The sequence below is a fragment of the Anarhichas minor genome, unplaced genomic scaffold (genome assembly GCF_050575085.1).
Source record: "Anarhichas minor isolate MPS153535 unplaced genomic scaffold, ASM5057508v1 ptg000021l, whole genome shotgun sequence".
Taxonomy (NCBI): Eukaryota; Metazoa; Chordata; class Actinopteri; order Perciformes; family Anarhichadidae; genus Anarhichas; species Anarhichas minor.
Window position 1 is genome coordinate 2,510,740 of NW_027466467.1, and position 16,613 is coordinate 2,527,352.

General features: G+C 39.7%; 3 protein-coding genes across 5 annotated transcripts; 2 read left to right on the forward strand and 1 right to left on the reverse strand.

Moving 5' to 3' along the window:
* The first annotated feature begins 562 nt into the window (after window positions 1–562).
* On the forward strand, window positions 563–5,347 carry dnase1l4.1 (deoxyribonuclease 1 like 4, tandem duplicate 1). 3 transcript variants are annotated; one of them, XM_076096165.1, is made up of 10 exons: window positions 563–643; window positions 767–855; window positions 1,748–1,834; window positions 2,125–2,237; window positions 2,482–2,594; window positions 3,333–3,490; window positions 4,108–4,204; window positions 4,440–4,494; window positions 4,990–5,003; window positions 5,228–5,347. In XM_076096165.1, the coding sequence occupies exons 1-10, from the start codon at window positions 563–565 to the stop codon at window positions 5,345–5,347; spliced, it is 927 nt and encodes a 308-aa protein (XP_075952280.1). The 3 variants fall into 3 exon arrangements, with proteins under 3 accessions (XP_075952280.1, XP_075952279.1, XP_075952281.1); XM_076096164.1 differs by lacking the exon at window positions 4,990–5,003 and having other exon boundaries at window positions 4,440–4,515; window positions 5,178–5,347; XM_076096166.1 differs by lacking the exon at window positions 4,990–5,003 and having other exon boundaries at window positions 4,440–4,499.
* A 1,331-nt stretch (window positions 5,348–6,678) lies between these two features.
* On the reverse strand, window positions 6,679–10,270 carry tma7 (translation machinery associated 7 homolog). Its single transcript, XM_076096054.1, has 4 exons — window positions 10,130–10,270; window positions 9,630–9,685; window positions 8,036–8,123; window positions 6,679–7,185 (listed from the first exon to the last, which is right to left on the reverse strand). Exons 1-4 carry the CDS (start codon window positions 10,143–10,145, stop codon window positions 7,151–7,153), a joined length of 195 nt encoding a protein of 64 aa, XP_075952169.1. The 5' UTR covers window positions 10,146–10,270; the 3' UTR covers window positions 6,679–7,150.
* Window positions 10,256–14,760, forward strand: ccdc51 (coiled-coil domain containing 51). Its single transcript, XM_076096053.1, has 7 exons — window positions 10,256–10,386; window positions 11,383–11,473; window positions 12,143–12,353; window positions 12,476–12,613; window positions 12,769–12,933; window positions 13,213–13,419; window positions 14,032–14,760. Exons 2-7 carry the CDS (start codon window positions 11,469–11,471, stop codon window positions 14,632–14,634), a joined length of 1,329 nt encoding a protein of 442 aa, XP_075952168.1. The 5' UTR covers window positions 10,256–10,386; window positions 11,383–11,468; the 3' UTR covers window positions 14,635–14,760.
* Window positions 14,761–16,613: the final 1,853 nt, after the last annotated feature.

Consider the following 16,613-nt stretch of genomic DNA (forward strand, 5'->3'; position numbering starts at 1 on the left):
AAACCTAATAGATTGTAGCCATAATAACAAGTAGTTGATAACAGTGTATTTTCATTGTATGGATGAGGTATCAATGACACATGTTTCAGTTATACTTTTACAATTTATGGATGTAATTGAATTAACATGAATACAATTTTTCTTTTAATGTTCTTATTTCATCATGTTCATGTTTTTTTTTTGTTTTCATGAAATATTTGTGAGTTTTTTTTGTTACTTTCTTGGATAAATAAAGATTAAAAACACACCTGCTGTATGAAGTCAGACTCATGAAACTTGGTCCCAACGGTATTTTGTTTTATTTTAATATTTTTCTGTCTCTACAATGTTTTGTTACCTGGGCCTCAGCGAGTTGAATGAGACGCCAGGCTTTAAGTGACGCAGCTGCTGTTGACACACACACACACACACACACACACACACACACACACACATTCCACACATGCCTGTAATTCCACACATGCCTGTGCATGTTCAGAAACAAAAACAATGCCAATAATATCTCACTTCTCTTCCTGTCTGTCTCTTCTTTATGTTTTCTTGTTTTCTCTCTGCAGCCACCATGAAGATAGCATCGTTTAACATCCAGAAGTTTGGAAGGAGCAAAGTGTCAGACCCAGATGTCCTCAATATCCTGATAAAGGTAACAATGACCAGTGTGAAAACAAACACATTTTACAAAACAGGAAAGGACTTTCCACATGTCAGCTGCTCCAATTAAAATGTTTCTTTTTACATGAAGAAATACATGTGTGTGTGTCCCCAGGTCGTGTCTCGATATGACATCATTGTGATCCTGGAGGTGGTGGACATCAGTGGAGATTCTGTAAAAACCTTCCTGGATGCACTCAACAAGTGAGCGCCAGCTTTCTTTCTGTACTTTTATTATTATTATATCAGACGGCAACAGTGCGTTAAAGCTGCATTCTCTCTAGTGTCCACCAGGGGGCGACTCCTCTGGTTGTATAGAAGTCTATGAGAAAATGACTCTACTTCTCTCTTGATTTATTACCTCAGTAAACATTGTAAACATGAGTTTATGGTCTCAATCTCTAGTTTCAAGTCTTCTTCAATACAGCATGATGTTCATTTAGTACATTATGGTCCATTTAGAGTCAAACAGACCATAAAGCAGGGGATGCTTTAGGGCGGGGCTTACTGTGATTGACTAATATGGTAACTTCCGTTCACTGGTTGCAAAAAGCCAAGATGGCGACGGCCAAAATGATTAACTCGAGGCTTCAAAACCACAGTCCACAAACCAACAGGTGACGTCACAACAAGTACGTCCACTTCTTACAGTATATACAGGCTATGTATTAGATCAGGAAGTCATTTCCTCAGCCTTGCATTTTCCTGCAACTGCAAACATAAAAACATGAAGAAGAGTCAAGATCAACAGAGTCAAGTGGCTCAATGAGGTGGATGATTGGCAAAATGGCCAAAAAGCTGATTTTAGGATGCTAACATTTTCACAATGACAATGCAAAACCAGTTTAGTGTGAAGCAATAAACGCAAAATACAGAGGCTGATGGGAATCTCATTAATTTTGGTAAAATTAAAATTTTGACGAAAAATAAAGCGATCACCAAAGATCGGAACCAAATTTCACGGCCGTGTGTTAGAAATGCTAGATTTGAATTAGATGTGGAATGGGGCCAAGCAGATGCAGAAAAGTGAAGCTGTTTGATCTAACTTTGAAGCTATGTAAGGGGAGATCATATTAACATCTGTATGTCTGTCTAGAGCCAACAGGAAGCATCACTACACCCTGAAGATCAGCAGTCGCCTGGGCCGAACACGCTACAAGGAGCAGTTCATGTTCCTGTACAGGTGAGTGTTCACCTGCAGCGGATTCCTCAACCTATACAGCAGTTCAGTCAAAGACATTCCTGATCTTCATACATGGTTAACGCTTGATAAGCTTTACATTAAGCCTTTGAACAGCAGCGGATGAATATTGATCATTTGAGCTCCCACACTTTTCATTGTCCTGCATATCCCTCGTCTATTTATACCTCTGATTGCAGGGACAGAAACCTACTCAGCTGATCGTTCTGAAGCTGCATAATCAAAATACAATGTATTGATCAACGTGTGTGTGTGTGTGTGTGTGTGTGTAGGGATGACTTGGTTGACTTGGTGGGCTCCTATCAGTTTGATGACCAGGTGGCCGAGGGAGGAGACGTTTTTGCTAGAGATCCTTACATCCTGCGATTCAGATGCCTCAATACAGGTAGAAAAGAGCAGTTCTACATCCTTACGTGTAGCTGGTGGTTCAGGGGCACAGGTACAATAATATAAAAGTCCTCTAAATTTAAAATAACTTAAAGCAAGATATTAAAAGGATGCTGGCCTCTCATCAGTGTGTTACTCGTATGAGACAGACTTAACCCTGCTTAGGATTTGGACTTGGGTTTAGGTTTGGTGTAACTCTAATCGATGTGTAATGTGTGTGTGTGTGTGCGTGCTCACTACAGTGCTGAAGGACCTGGTAATGATCCCAGTTCACACCAAACCAGATGACTCGGAGAAGGAGTTGGACGAGCTCTACGATGTCTTCCAGCACATCAAGAAGAAGTGGAAGACCGACGTGAGGACACGACGGGATTAATACGCTGACTGCTGCGATGCACTGACGGATTTACCAATACGATACAAACAATATGCTAATTCAGTGATTCACAAACAGAGCTTCCAGTATCACAGGGGGTGGAGTAGCTGGACTTATTTCACAAAAATACATAAAATAAAAAGGTTTAAATCAGTAGCTAAAAGTGGTGGATAAACAGTTCAAACAATAACCTAAAAGTAGTTGAGAAACAGTTTAAATTTTTAGCGAAAAGTGGTGGATAAACAATTAGTCGTTAGCTTAAAGTGGTGGATTAAAATTAGATTTTGTTCGCAACAAATAGTTGGATAAAAGTAATGGATAAAGAGTTAAAATAGCTTAAAGTAATGGCCAAACAGTTGAAATAGTTAGTTGTCTAAAAACAGTTGAAATAGGTTAGTATATAAGTCATTGAAATAGTGGAAATATGGTTGAAAAGGATAGCAGTGGCATTGGGTGATTGGTTGAAATATTTTAAAGTAACGGATAAATGTCTGAAACATTCAGCTTCTGCAACTGAATGCAAACTCAACCAAACTGACCTAAAAATTGACAGTATGACACAGTTTTCTACAAATAATAGCGTCTGTCGTCAAATTTCTGACAGCAAAGACGTGAAAATAATGTTAAAATGCTTTACCTGTCAGAAAATGTACAACCCTTTAATAATTAATCCAAAGAACAATGTATTTAACTTGACATCGGGCCTCTGTTCTCCAGAACGTGATGATCCTGGGCGACTTCAACGCGGACGGCTCGTACGTCTCCAGGAGTGAGATGAAGGGCATCCGTATCCGTATGGACAAGAACTTCCACTGGCTGATTGGAGACGACGTCGACACCACGGCGAGCAACCGAAACGACCACACGTACGACAGGTACGCACACAAACGCACAGCTCAAAAGCGGTGGTTATTTGAATGTTATATATATATATATATATATATATATATACTGTCTAAAGTACAGTAGCTAGAATTAGCTCCACAGGGTACCACTTAAAACAAATAATAATACTGTGCTTAGTTATTATGAGCAGTTAACTTAGCTTAGCACAAAGAGTAGAACAGTTTAACACAGCCAGGCTAGCTATTTCCTCCTGTTACCAGTCTTTATGCTAAGCTAACTGGCTGCTGGGTGTAGCTTCAAATATAATGGACATTTGTATCTTTTCATTTAAGTTTCAGCAAAAGAGTGTTTCCCAAAACTGTCAAACTATTTCTTTAAATTGGCTGAAATAAAAAGTAACGGTTACAAAAGTTTTTACTTTTCAATGTTGTGTTTTTAAATGTTTTCTTCTAAGTTTTGTTTGTTTGCTTAAATGTTACTGTTTTGTGGGTCTAGATTAATTTGTTCCTAGTTTTTGTATTTATGTATCTATATCTAACTGTTTTTGTTTTTTTAATGGCTGCTCCAAGACGAGTTTCCATTTAAGGGAGAATAAAGTATAACTTGGGTAATATGAGTAAAATACTCACTGTCTGTCTCTCTGCAGGATAGTGGTTTACGGAGATGACATGGTCCAGGCTGTCGTACCGAACTCTGCCAAACCTTTCAACTTCCAGAAGGCATATAGACTCAGCGAAGAACAGGCAGGCCTGAAATGAATTATTGTGTTGTTGTTAACAACCTAAAGGTTTTTATCACACCTGCAGTTTGTTTTCTCCTTTATTATGGAGCACCAGCAGCATGTACTTATTATTATTTTAATTGTGTTTATGTGGTTAATATACCAGTGCTGATAAAAACCATTACTCTTTACACGGTAGAATGATCTTCTGAGGAGCATGAAAATGTTTTAGCTTATCAAAAACTAATGTTTTTCAGACTCTGAAGGTGAGCGACCATTACCCTGTGGAGGTGGAGCTGAAGTCCACGACTAGCGGAGCACAGGAAGATGATGGTAACCAGCACAATTATACTCATTCTTATTATGTACTACTACTACTATTAACAATAAGTACACAATCAATATTTAGTTCATGTAAAAGGATGCTAAACCTCCAACACAAACATACTCCCATCACAAAAATAAGGGGAGACTTTTTTTTACAAAACTATTGTTTCTGTTTAGTTTTTATTTTAGAGACAACTGACAAATTCATTGGACATCACATGGTTCAGTTTGGCCATGTTGAGAACCATGTTTCATATTTATTAGATAAATACTTTGTAGAGATGCTAAATTGAAAAATATAAGAGATCAAGCCTGTATTCAAATGTTGAGTTCTGGTTCCAGTACTATCTTGTGGAATCCTTTTTTTCAGTTACTGATATCTGTGTTGAGATATAAAAATGACAATTTTCCATCTAACTGGGTTTTTTGTGTTCGGATTAAATAAAAAAATATGTAATAAATTAGCTTTAGAGGTGCCAGAGCCAGGCTTCCCTGTGTCTAGTCGTTATGCTAAGCTAACCGGCGGCTCGCTGTAGCATTGTGTTTTACATATTGAAAGAGTGGAATTGATCTCTGCCAGAAAGTAAATCATTTACCCAGAATATATTCCTAACCTGTGCTTGTATGGCTGCAGGACTCAGTGGATTATGCGTTTTTTTTCCATGCAGATCTTGAACTGCCGCATAAGTCGACGCCGCCGCTGCGGCTCGTGGACGAGGACGAGGATCTGCTGGAGCTGAAGAGAGGAAACCTGCTGCTGAAGAGGGAGAAGCTCGGCCTGGAGATCCAGATGCTCCGGCTGAAGATGGCCAGCATGAAACGCAGAGATGAACTTTAAAACTCAGGGAGCCAAAAACACCTGTAACAGAACAATGAACGCCTACTCTAACCCCATCACCACCTATAGAACCACTACAGAGCACTGTACCTCCTTACCTCACCAAGAAGCACTCTTCTCAGTTCGTGTTTTGACTGAATCAAGCTATCGAGTTGTCTGTCTTGTTGAAATATATTAAAACTGGCTTATTTGTTACGTACATTCTTTGACTGATTCTTCTACATATTTGATTCTCAGCACAAACTAAGTGTGACCTGACAGGTTTGGGTGCTATGAAGTCGGTGCCGTCACTTGACTAGGACATACTCCATTACTCATTTGGTCCAAAATCCAGCAGCGGATGCTGCAGCATCTTCAGTGAAACTCTTCAGACGCCAGTGATGACTGAAACGTTTTATTTGATGTTATCCTGACCTGTGAGAGGCAGTCTACCGGAAATCCAAAGAGAAGTATCCTCCTCCTGTTCGTCAGACTAGCTGTACGTTCTAATACCCTACTAACGTATCGAGTACGTGAGAAAAAGATTTAGCATGTCCTCATAGTACGTCAGAAATACCAGGATGTTCTACAGCATCAGGATGTAAACCAGCATTCTGTTCTGGTTATTCTGACCCCGTTTTCTCATTTGCTGACGTGTTTTGTAAAACGTTTTGAAAAATGGCGGGTTTTGGTAATGTTTTTCTGAAATATTGTGTCACGAAGTTTTTGTGAAAAGGAACAGTTTTACCAAAAACACAAAGGCCTCCAGGAAGCGCGAGTTGTGAAATTATTTATCCGTCTACTGTTGGGTGAGATGGAGTCTGGCTGGTGATGGTAAGAGGGATCCGGGTAGAAGGCTTGGCCGAGGATTAGAACTGGCTGGAGCAGGTTCTAGTAGGCCGGAGTTTTAGAACTCACTTATACCTGAAACTACTCTGCGTGCATCAGTGGGCTGGGTTCACTTCCATCTCATTCATGGTTCTTTCTGCTCATAAAACAATAGTCTGTCCTTGTGACAGAAGATAACATTGTGAACATTTGTTCATATCTGTGCTCAATGTGCCAGCTAGATATGAACATGGAGTCAAGGGAAGTCTCACAATGTTCTTTGCAAATGTGTCATCAGGAAAGAAGAGTTTGTTTGGCCTCAAGGATACACATTGAACGTATAACTACCTTTGAAACAACTGTTTTATGACGGTGGACAATAGTTCACAAAAATACATTTCTCTAAATTAACATCTAGAAATGCTGATTTATATCTTTAGTCACTGAAAAACACCAAAGCAAACTTGATTTAATGCCTGAAACAGTTAATAACTTGAGGTTTAAAATAAAAACTTGATCACGTGTTATTTTAAACATTGTTTTATGGTTTTACATTCTTCAGATGTTTTTCCAATTACAGAAATAAAACAAGCAGTAAATACAAAACTTTATTAGCATCTCTCCCCTTACAATACAACAATAATCGGGGGAAAGAGAACGGGGGGGGGGGGGGGGGGGATTTGTGTTTGTTAAAGTTGTACATGAACACACAACTAAACACGGTGAAATCTTAAACTGCAGACCTTTTCTAAAGTGGGTTTGAAGATGTTTGTTCAAACATCACAGCATGAAACCTCTAATTATTGATGCGTGAACAGATACAGTATATTCTCTGGCTAGAGGAGGTCAACGCCAGGGCGGGGTTGATGGTTTGACGGGGTTCAGGTGTAACAGAGAGAAACGCACACCGGAGTCTTCTCAGCCAGAAACAAACCTCTCAGACTCGGTGAGAGAAGCCGGGCAGCAGAGAAACATCGTCGGCACATTCTGCTCTTCTTACTTCTTGCCCGATTTCTTGATGCCACTGCTCCCTGGAGAGAGAAAACACAAACAGTGTGCGTAAGAAAACCTCTAATACGAATATTAATTAATGTCGCAGGTTCTGTTCTTAGTTTGTATATTTCAGAGAGTCGTTTATAACTGAAACGCAGACTATGAATAATTACACATTAGAGGTTTAATTGGTCAGCCAAGTAGCAACACCACGTAAAGGTACAAAGTAAAAGTTATGCATTCAAAGTTTTACTTTAGTAAAAGTACTAGTATTAAAATATATGTTAGAGTACCAACAGTAAAAGTACTCATTATGCAGAAAAATATGTATTTTAGGATTATAAATATTGATGCATTAATGTTGCAGATGGAGTTAATTTTAACAAAAAAAAAATAAAAATCTATATATACATACATACATACACATATATACATACATACATACACATATATACATACATACATATATACATACATACACATATATACATACATACATATATACACATGCATACATATATACACATACATATATACATACATACATACATATATACATACATACATACATACATATACATACATACATACATACACTGCTGTGTTGCTTAATCTATAATAACACATCATGATTAATATGTTAATTGTATTTTGTATTAATAATCTTTATCTGTAAAGTAACTAATGCTGTCGAACATATGTAGTGGAGTAGAAGTATAGGCTGTAAAGTAGCATAAGATAGAAATACTCCATTAAAGTACTTTCCACCAGTACCGAAGCCAAAGGTATCTACAGCAGTACTACCGTTAACCGCTGTCATAGAGCAGTTTAACTCTTGTGCGTATTGAGTCACAGTCTGATGCACCGTGACGTGTTCTCTGGTCTCACCTAGAGGTCCTTTCCCTGAAGCTTTGGTCTTCAGTGCGTCCATCGCCTTCTGGTCGTCCTTTTGCTTCTGCTTGAAGGCGACGTCATCCTGCAGACACACAGTCGGTCACAATCCTTTGACTGAACTCTCGCCACGATAACACTTCCTGTTTATGTTGCTCTTTAGTTTGGGATGCAACTAACATTTAGTTATGAAAGGATTAAAAATAACAAAAAGCTCCAAAGAAGAATCCCACGTTTACAGAGTCGAAACAACAAAAAGCAACGTTGCTTAATTTTTGAATTCTTCTTTTTCAAACAGATACTCAGCTAACATTGGAAGACCTGTCCGTCCGTCCATCCCCCTCTCTCTGCGTGCGTGCATGTCTGTGTGTGTCTGTCTGTCTGTCTGTCTGCTCTCTCTCTCTCACTGCGTGCGTCTCCCTCTCTCTCTCTCTCTCTCTCTCTCTGCGTGTCTCTCTCTCGCCCCCTCTCACTGCATCCGTCCCTCTCCCCTCTCTCTGCACGTCTGTCTCTCTCTGCGTGTATGTCTGTCTCTCTCTCTCTCCCCCTCTCACTGCATCCGTCCCTCTCCCCTCTCTCTGCATGTCTGTCTCTCTCCCTCTCACTGCGTCTGTCTCTCTCCCTCTCACTGCGTCTGTCTCTCTCTGCGTGTGTGTCTGTCTCTGTCTCCCCCTCTCACTGCATCCGTCCCTCTCCCCGCATCTGTCTCTCTCCCTCTCACTGCATCTGTCTCTCTCTGCATGTGTGTCTGTGTCTCCTCTGAAATCACCATCACTAATGATTTCTCGTTTAGTCGTGGACTAAACAATTAGAAATCATAAACGTATTTATCTTTTACAAGAAATTTGCCTTGACGTTGTGGTGCATAATGGTCAATATACAAAGTAAAATACAGAGATATATATAGATATATATATATATATATAGATATATATATATATAGATATATATATATATAGATATATAGATATATATATATATATATAGATATATATATATATAGATATATATAGATATATATATATATAGATATATATAGATATATATATATATATAGATATATATATATATAGATATATATATATATAGATATATATATATATAGATATATATATATAGATATATATATATATAGATATATATATATATAGATATAGATATATATATATATATATATATATATATATATATATATATATATATAGATATATATATATAGATATATATATATATATATATATAGATATATATATATATATATATATAGATATATATATATATATAGATATATATATAGATATATATATATATATATATATATATATATAGATATATATATAGATATATATATATATATATATACACATATATACATACACAAACATGTATCATTTGTAATACAAATATATGAAAACTGAAAACAGCTGTGCAGACTTTAAAATGAAGATTAAGGAATACAAACACTGACTCTGGGACATGCAGATGGTCATTGCTTAATAAAGAATACATTCAATGTGTAACGTAAACACAATAAATAGTGTTTTAATTAGCTGATAATTAAAATAATGGTAGAGTCTGAGAGGACACTTACTTCATCCATTTCCTTGGACTGTTTCTTGGGCGCCTTCAGCGGTTTCTTTTTGCCTCCTTTGGACAAAAAGAGAATAAATTGTACATCAGCTCAAATAGAAATATAGACATGAACGCGTCTTTGTTTGCTCCTTTGATAAATCTGACAACAGCGTACTTATACTTAGAGAAGACCTACTTTAAGTAAAATGAAACCGCTGCACACAGAAGCCTAATATACCGCATTAGAATAAACGTCAGCTAAATAAATATTATTAAGCCGAATGTCGCAGACGATCGCAATGACTCGTATGATCTAGAAACACTCTTCTTTATGCGTGTATTTCAGAAAAACAACAAAATGTGTCATATTTTGAGTGTAGTTTGGTGAAAGATCGTCACGTTTCAGCACGTTTTAGCTCGCGATAGCTAATCCCCCCGTTAACACACGCTGCGGTGCGTTTAGCGACGTTTAGTCATACATATTTCAAGATGATAACTGAGATAAAAACGACGTCTCACCTTCTCTGCTCGACATCTTTCTAACTGGTCTCACTGATTTGAAGGAAAGAAATAAAGTGGTTGGGTTTTTTTTGCTGTATTTCTAATCCGCGCTGTCAGGACCCCAATGAACTCTCAACCGGAAGTAGTATGGCCGTTATGTGCCTGAACGAAAACGTAGCTGTAGCTGTTTCATTTGACATCAGGATGCTAACTAGTTAGCCTAGAAAAACTGCGTCCATGTAACATGTATGCGCCGACAACATTGAGGAAATCAGGTATATTTATTTCTCTAACTTATGTGAATTAAAGTTATCTTTTTATAACTAAAAACATCTGTTTACCGGTAAATGTTAGCATCGTGTTAGTGATGAAGCAGGGAAGTGAACAGAACAGTCAGATAACCTTGAAGTAAAATGTATTTGTAATGTTAAATTATACTTATTATTATTATTATTATTATATTGATATTAAGCCCTGTAAACTTCATCCTCCTCCAGTCTGTCTGAGTATTACTTTGTTGTGTCGGTATTAGAAGTGTTGTTTGTTAACTACAGAGGAGGAGGAAGTAGTCAGACCCACATTGTGAATATATTCTGTAAGTGAAAGTATTTAAAATATTACAAAAGTAAAAGTATAATCAGCAGTATTTTGCTTTTATAATTGGTTGACGTGGAGCTCTTTTGGAACTCTTAAGTAATGATTATTTTTCATTTGGGATTCATCTGCTGATTGATTTCCATCACAATTACCCAGAATCCTCCACAATGTTTGTTTTGTCAAACCAACAGTCCAAAAAATACATTAAAATGATTTCAGTTAAAGCAAAGACAAGGAATTATTCACATTTGAGAAGCTGGAAACATGAAAAAATGAAATATTTGTCTTATAAAATGACTACACGATTGCTAAAATAGATAGCTGTACTTGTATACTTTTAGATGAAGAAAGTACAATATTTGCCTCTGACATCTAGTGGAGTAGCTGTAGAAAGTGTACTTAAGTACACTACTTGAGTAAATCTAATTAGTCACTTTCCACTAAAGATTGATTGTAATGGATCGGTAGGTGTCATTGCATTAGCCTTAATATCTAAATAATATTCAAACCAGCTGGATTTCTGAGATTGTATCTGAAATAAGAGAAGCTGGATCCGGATCAGGACTCGGACCCCTTCGTCACACAGACACCACGTCTCTGGCTGATGTGAACATTCACACATGAAGGTTCATCAATCGTCTCATTTAAATGTTTGAACTGTGTTTTCCTCACAGACGTCCGTTCCAGCGTTGAATGTGCTGCTGCAGTGAAAGTGAAGCTTTGACAGTTCAAGCTGCTCTTCTGACTGCTTCCGTCCTCAATGAGGTATTTATGCTCAATGACGCTCGGGAGAAAGCCCCACCCCACCAACCCTTATGTGTCTCATTAAATCAGTCACACATACAGTAACTCCCCTCTGTGGACATGTTGTTACGGTGTTTGTATGACCAAAACACGGCCGTAACTTGTTGTCATCAGCTGCTATTACTTAATAACAGCTGACCTGACTGGAGCAAAGCCCATTCAGTTTTCCAACTTGTTGTACTGGAACGTTAATTCCGAAGTTAATGGAAAGCAGCATTTAATCGACTGGTTTTATATTAAAGAACAGAAGCTGATGATTGACAGTCGGAAGAAGTTCTGAGTCGACTTAAACTTTGTTTATACTGGTTGATGCTCTACTCGCTGCTCGTTGCATTATAACGCTAGAGGGCGTACAAACAAAATGAACTGTGAAGAATGAAAAAGACAACGAATGTAACTCATAGATATGAACATAGACTGAAGGTGTAGCCGGCAAAACGCCATAAACCTCCACAATAACGAAGAGGGATTGTAATTATCTGTAAATTATCTGAGTTTCTCCACAAAGAATCTCACAAAAGAACCACTTTAAGTCTTGTGTTTACCAGAAATGTGTTCACAGGTTTGTTGGAAATAAGAAAGAGACTAGTCGACTGAGAGGAGGCGGACCTAACCACCGTATCTTTACAGGTACAGAGGAGCTCAGATTGTCGTCCGTGCTCGTGACTACTGCCGTCTGTCCCACCTCCCTCTTCATGGATCTCAGCCCGGCAGAGTCGCTCTGGTCCGGACCTACAGCGCTCAACCTCCGCCCGGGCCCCCCCCGCCCACTGACCCCACCCCTCCTGATGGGAAGGGCGGAGCCGAGGTGGTGAAGGAGCGCGCTCTGGCTGCATTACAGGTACAACAAACAACAACCGCCGACGCATTAGAGCTGCAAACGATTTAGTAATAAACACATTTATCATCTGATGCTGCGAAGCTGAAATTAAAAACACGGCCCTGTTTCTCTCCCTCCTCCAGCATGCGGGTGAGTTTGGGCGGCAGTGGGGTCAGAGGTCGGCTCAGGCGGCCACCAACTCGGCCAACTACTGGTGGGGGAGGTACGAGGAGTTTGTCGGCCTCAACGAGGTCCGCGTGGCCCAGACCAAAGTCACCGAGGTCAGTGAGAAGCAGGAAACCTTGTGTGTGTGAGTGCGTGCGTGTGTGTGTCTGTGTGTTTATAGTCCGTGAAAATGATCTGCAGACTCTTGAGTTCTCCGTAGAGTCTCAGACGTGTGTGTTGATGTGTTTGTGTGTTTGTGTGTTTGTTCCAGGCCGAGGCGGCGTTCATGGTGGCCAGAGGGATGGTGCGCGAGGCTCACGGCAGCCTGGAGGTCCTGCAAGTCCGGCTGAAGGAGGTCAGAGACCGGCTGGACCGGGTCTCCAGGGAGGAGGCTCACTACCTGGAGCTGGCCACGCAGGAGCACAAACTGCTGCAGGTAAGCTCAGTTAAAAATAGAAACAATAAAAGTAAACCACTGAGGGCGATCTCACACCTGCAGTCTGATTCATTTGGATGAAAATGAGACAAAAAGACCTGAGTTTGTTCTAAGCAAACCAGAAAAGTTAGGTGTGAAAGCAGCTGAAGTACATTACAGTGATATTATTGGTGATTACTCCAGTCAGAGAGATCTGTTAGATAACGTGCCTGTTCATGTAATAAAGGATCGGTTGAACTTATAATGAACCTCCCCCTCGTCCTTCCCTTCTATCTACAGGAGGAGCGTCGTCTCCGGACAGCGTACGAGAACTCCGAGGGTTCGGAGAGGGAGAAGTTCAACCTGTTCTCGGCAGGCGTCCGGGAGAGCCACGAGAAGGAGAGGACGAGGGCCGAGCGCACCAAGAACTGGTCCGTCATCGGCTCGGTGCTCGGGGCCCTGATCGGGGTCATGGGGTCCACGTACATCAACCGCGTCCGCCTGCAGGTGAGGGACACCACTGACTGTAACGTCTTCAACTACAGCACTGAGACAAAATGTCTTGTTTGATACACTCAGAGGCCACGTTGGGCTCTGGGATTTTTTACGATTTATTGACCTTTTAACAGGATTCTTTTTATTTTTTATATTTTTACACTTTTTATAATGTTTTTGGGACGTCTGTCCGTCCGTATTTACGCCCCATCCTCGTGAATGCGATATCTCGGCAACATCTGGAGGGAATTTCTTCAAATTTGGCACAAACATCCACTTGGACTCGAGGATAAACGTATGATGAACAAAACACTATTTTGGGTCATAACTAGGCGGCAACCTCCGGTTCTGCCTAGTGAAAGTGTCTTAAAACTTGCATTCTCTCTACTGACCAGCAGGGGGCGACACCTGCTAGTTGTATAGAAGTCTTATTCTATGGAAGTCAATGAGAAAATTACTCTACTTCTTTTGGGTGTAAACTGCAACTTGACTGGTTTGTGGAGGTACACAACCGCTTTCTCTTAGTCGTTTATAGATAGTTTATCTGTATCAGCGCGTCACCAGGACACCACTGAGCGCCGATCTTTGTTTCAGCTGATACACCCTCGTCTCTCTCATCTGTAGGAGCTGAAGAGTCTCCTGCTGGAGGCTCAGAAGGGTCCAGAGAGCCTGCAGGAAGCCCTGAGAGTCCAGGCCGGAAACCATCGCTCCCAGCAGGACGCGCTCCGGACGCTCATCGACAGCCTCAGGGTCGCGCTGAACGACGCCTTCGCGCAGAGGGACGACATCGTCCTTCAGGACAAGAGGGCTCCCGCGCCGGACTCGCCCACGGTGCCTCTCTCGGCCCTGAAAGACCTCCAGATCGGCAGCCAAAAGACGGAGTCCATTCTGGAGTCCCTCCGGCCGCAACTGGGACAGCTGGAGCAAGGACTCGGTAGAGTCGAGGGGGAGTTGACGGCGGTGAGGAAGTTGCTGGAGACCAGAGAGCAGGTCGACACGCAGGCTGCTCAGCTGCAGTTAGTGGCACCAGTGAGTCCAGAACCACCAGTTAGACCAGAGAGAGAGGACCAGTGGGAGTCGGAGGCGGCGGTGAGGCGTCTGGAGGAGACTCAGAGGACTCTGGGAGAACGGATCAGGACAAACACTCTTTATAACGCCATGTTCACCTACACCGCCACCGCCATCACCATCTCTGCCGTCTACCTGCTGACCAAAGGAACCGGTTAGACTCTATAATACGTTCTCATGCACTGGGGAGAGATCATCTGAATGAATTACGTCAGAATACAACATTCCCTTGTTGGCAAGTAACTCATCTTCTGTAATAAACTTATACCGCTGCTGTTCACTGCACGACTGATATTTGTAATTCTGTGATCTCGAGATAAAACATGAACGAGAATGCGTCCTATTGCTATCACGTAGCAAGTCTTGGTATCATTCGTTGTGCATCATTTGAACATGATTTTTATTGAATTCATTTCCCAATTTAAACACTGAAGTGCAGAATAGAAACACCGTGTTATGTAACTGTAGGCGGCACCTATTAAATACTTTACTTTATAAAACGTCATCACGGTTTCCCGGAGACCAACGTCACCTCTTTAAACTTCTTGTTTTAATCGTCGGGTTAACCACCAAAAACGAGCCCTGGACCCTGTTGACTCCCATGTTTGTGGTGATTTGGTAACAGACTTCCTTTATTTAGGAATTTGCAGCTTGTAAAATATGACGCAGGACCAAGATCATTGTGACTCAGTGGTTTATTCTTTCAAAGAGAACAAAAATAATTCAAGTCATGATATAAAACAAGAGAAAACCAGCAAATCGTCACAGTTGACCAGCTGGAACCAGACGTGTTTTAACCTTTTATTTTCTGGATAAATGACATGAATTGATATACAATTTGTTTGTTTTTTGATGACTTTTGTTTCATCGCTGAAAATAATTTTTAATTTCTCACACTGCTGATTCTGGAGAGCATTGAGTCTCGTCACTGAATAAGAATATCAGATAAATACCTAAAGGTACAGAGCGTTCATTTGTAGAAGAATGAATAAATGTCACAGTTATGATGATGACATAATGGTGAAGTTTGTTCCTGTGAGTTTTTAACCTGATTCAGCCTCTTCATCAGTAGTTGACCAGCTGATGATGACGAGGGATCACATCTGTTCAGGGTCTCACATCTGGAGTTCTGCCTCGAGGTTGAAACAGGTGTTCATACTGTTTGAACACGTATGGGAGCAATAATGAGAGTAAATGAACTGTGACTGAAAGAAAACGTCATGTGATAAATAACCAATTTAAAAAGTCCATTCACAATAAATAAATATATAAGTAACTACATGTGAAAATGTGAATGACAGTTTGTAACCTGCAGTACTTGAATGTGTGTTTGTTTGTCATGTTGTTGACTGAGTTGGATGATGATCACGATTAAACTGTTCTGCTCAGCTTTATTGTTTACTGACCAAATTATGAATAGATTCATCAAACCATCGAACCGTTGTGTTGAGGCATAAACTGTTATTATTATTCTTTAATCAGTGATGGCGTTGAGAAGGATTGTGTGTTACACCAGCAGAGAGCAGCAGCACAACATGTGACATTTCTGCAAATGTACAACTCTGTGTATCTCCTCCAAAAGTATTTGGACACAACATACGTGTACTTACGTGTACTTTTTCAGTGAAGGGAGATTTTAATGATTCAATATTAAACAATATAGAATAAGAAAAGCCTTTCTTGATCCTTAAAGGAGAAACTAAAATGTTGCAGCAGCACAACGATAAAAATAAGTACAGATAAATATAAATAAACTATCAGGAATATATAGAATAAGAATAGACATTGAAACAAGAGAAATTAAAGTAACAATTACAAGGCAAGCAATATATATATGAACTTATTAACAATAGTGCAGGTGAAGTGAGTTATTAGTAGTGTTTAGTAGGAAAGTACTACTATACTGTACACCAGAATAGTATATATTATGATGAAGTAATGATACTTTGTATTACTATAGAAATATAATGTAGTGTATAATTTAAATGCAACAGTAAAAGACAGTATTTAAATGGTTTTAAGTCTTTTAATTAAATCATGAAAATAACTTGTCGGTTTCATCAACAATAATAACGTGTGTTGATGGATTGATGACTGAACGGCTCTGGAGTTGTTGGAAACCTGTGATTTCTAATTCT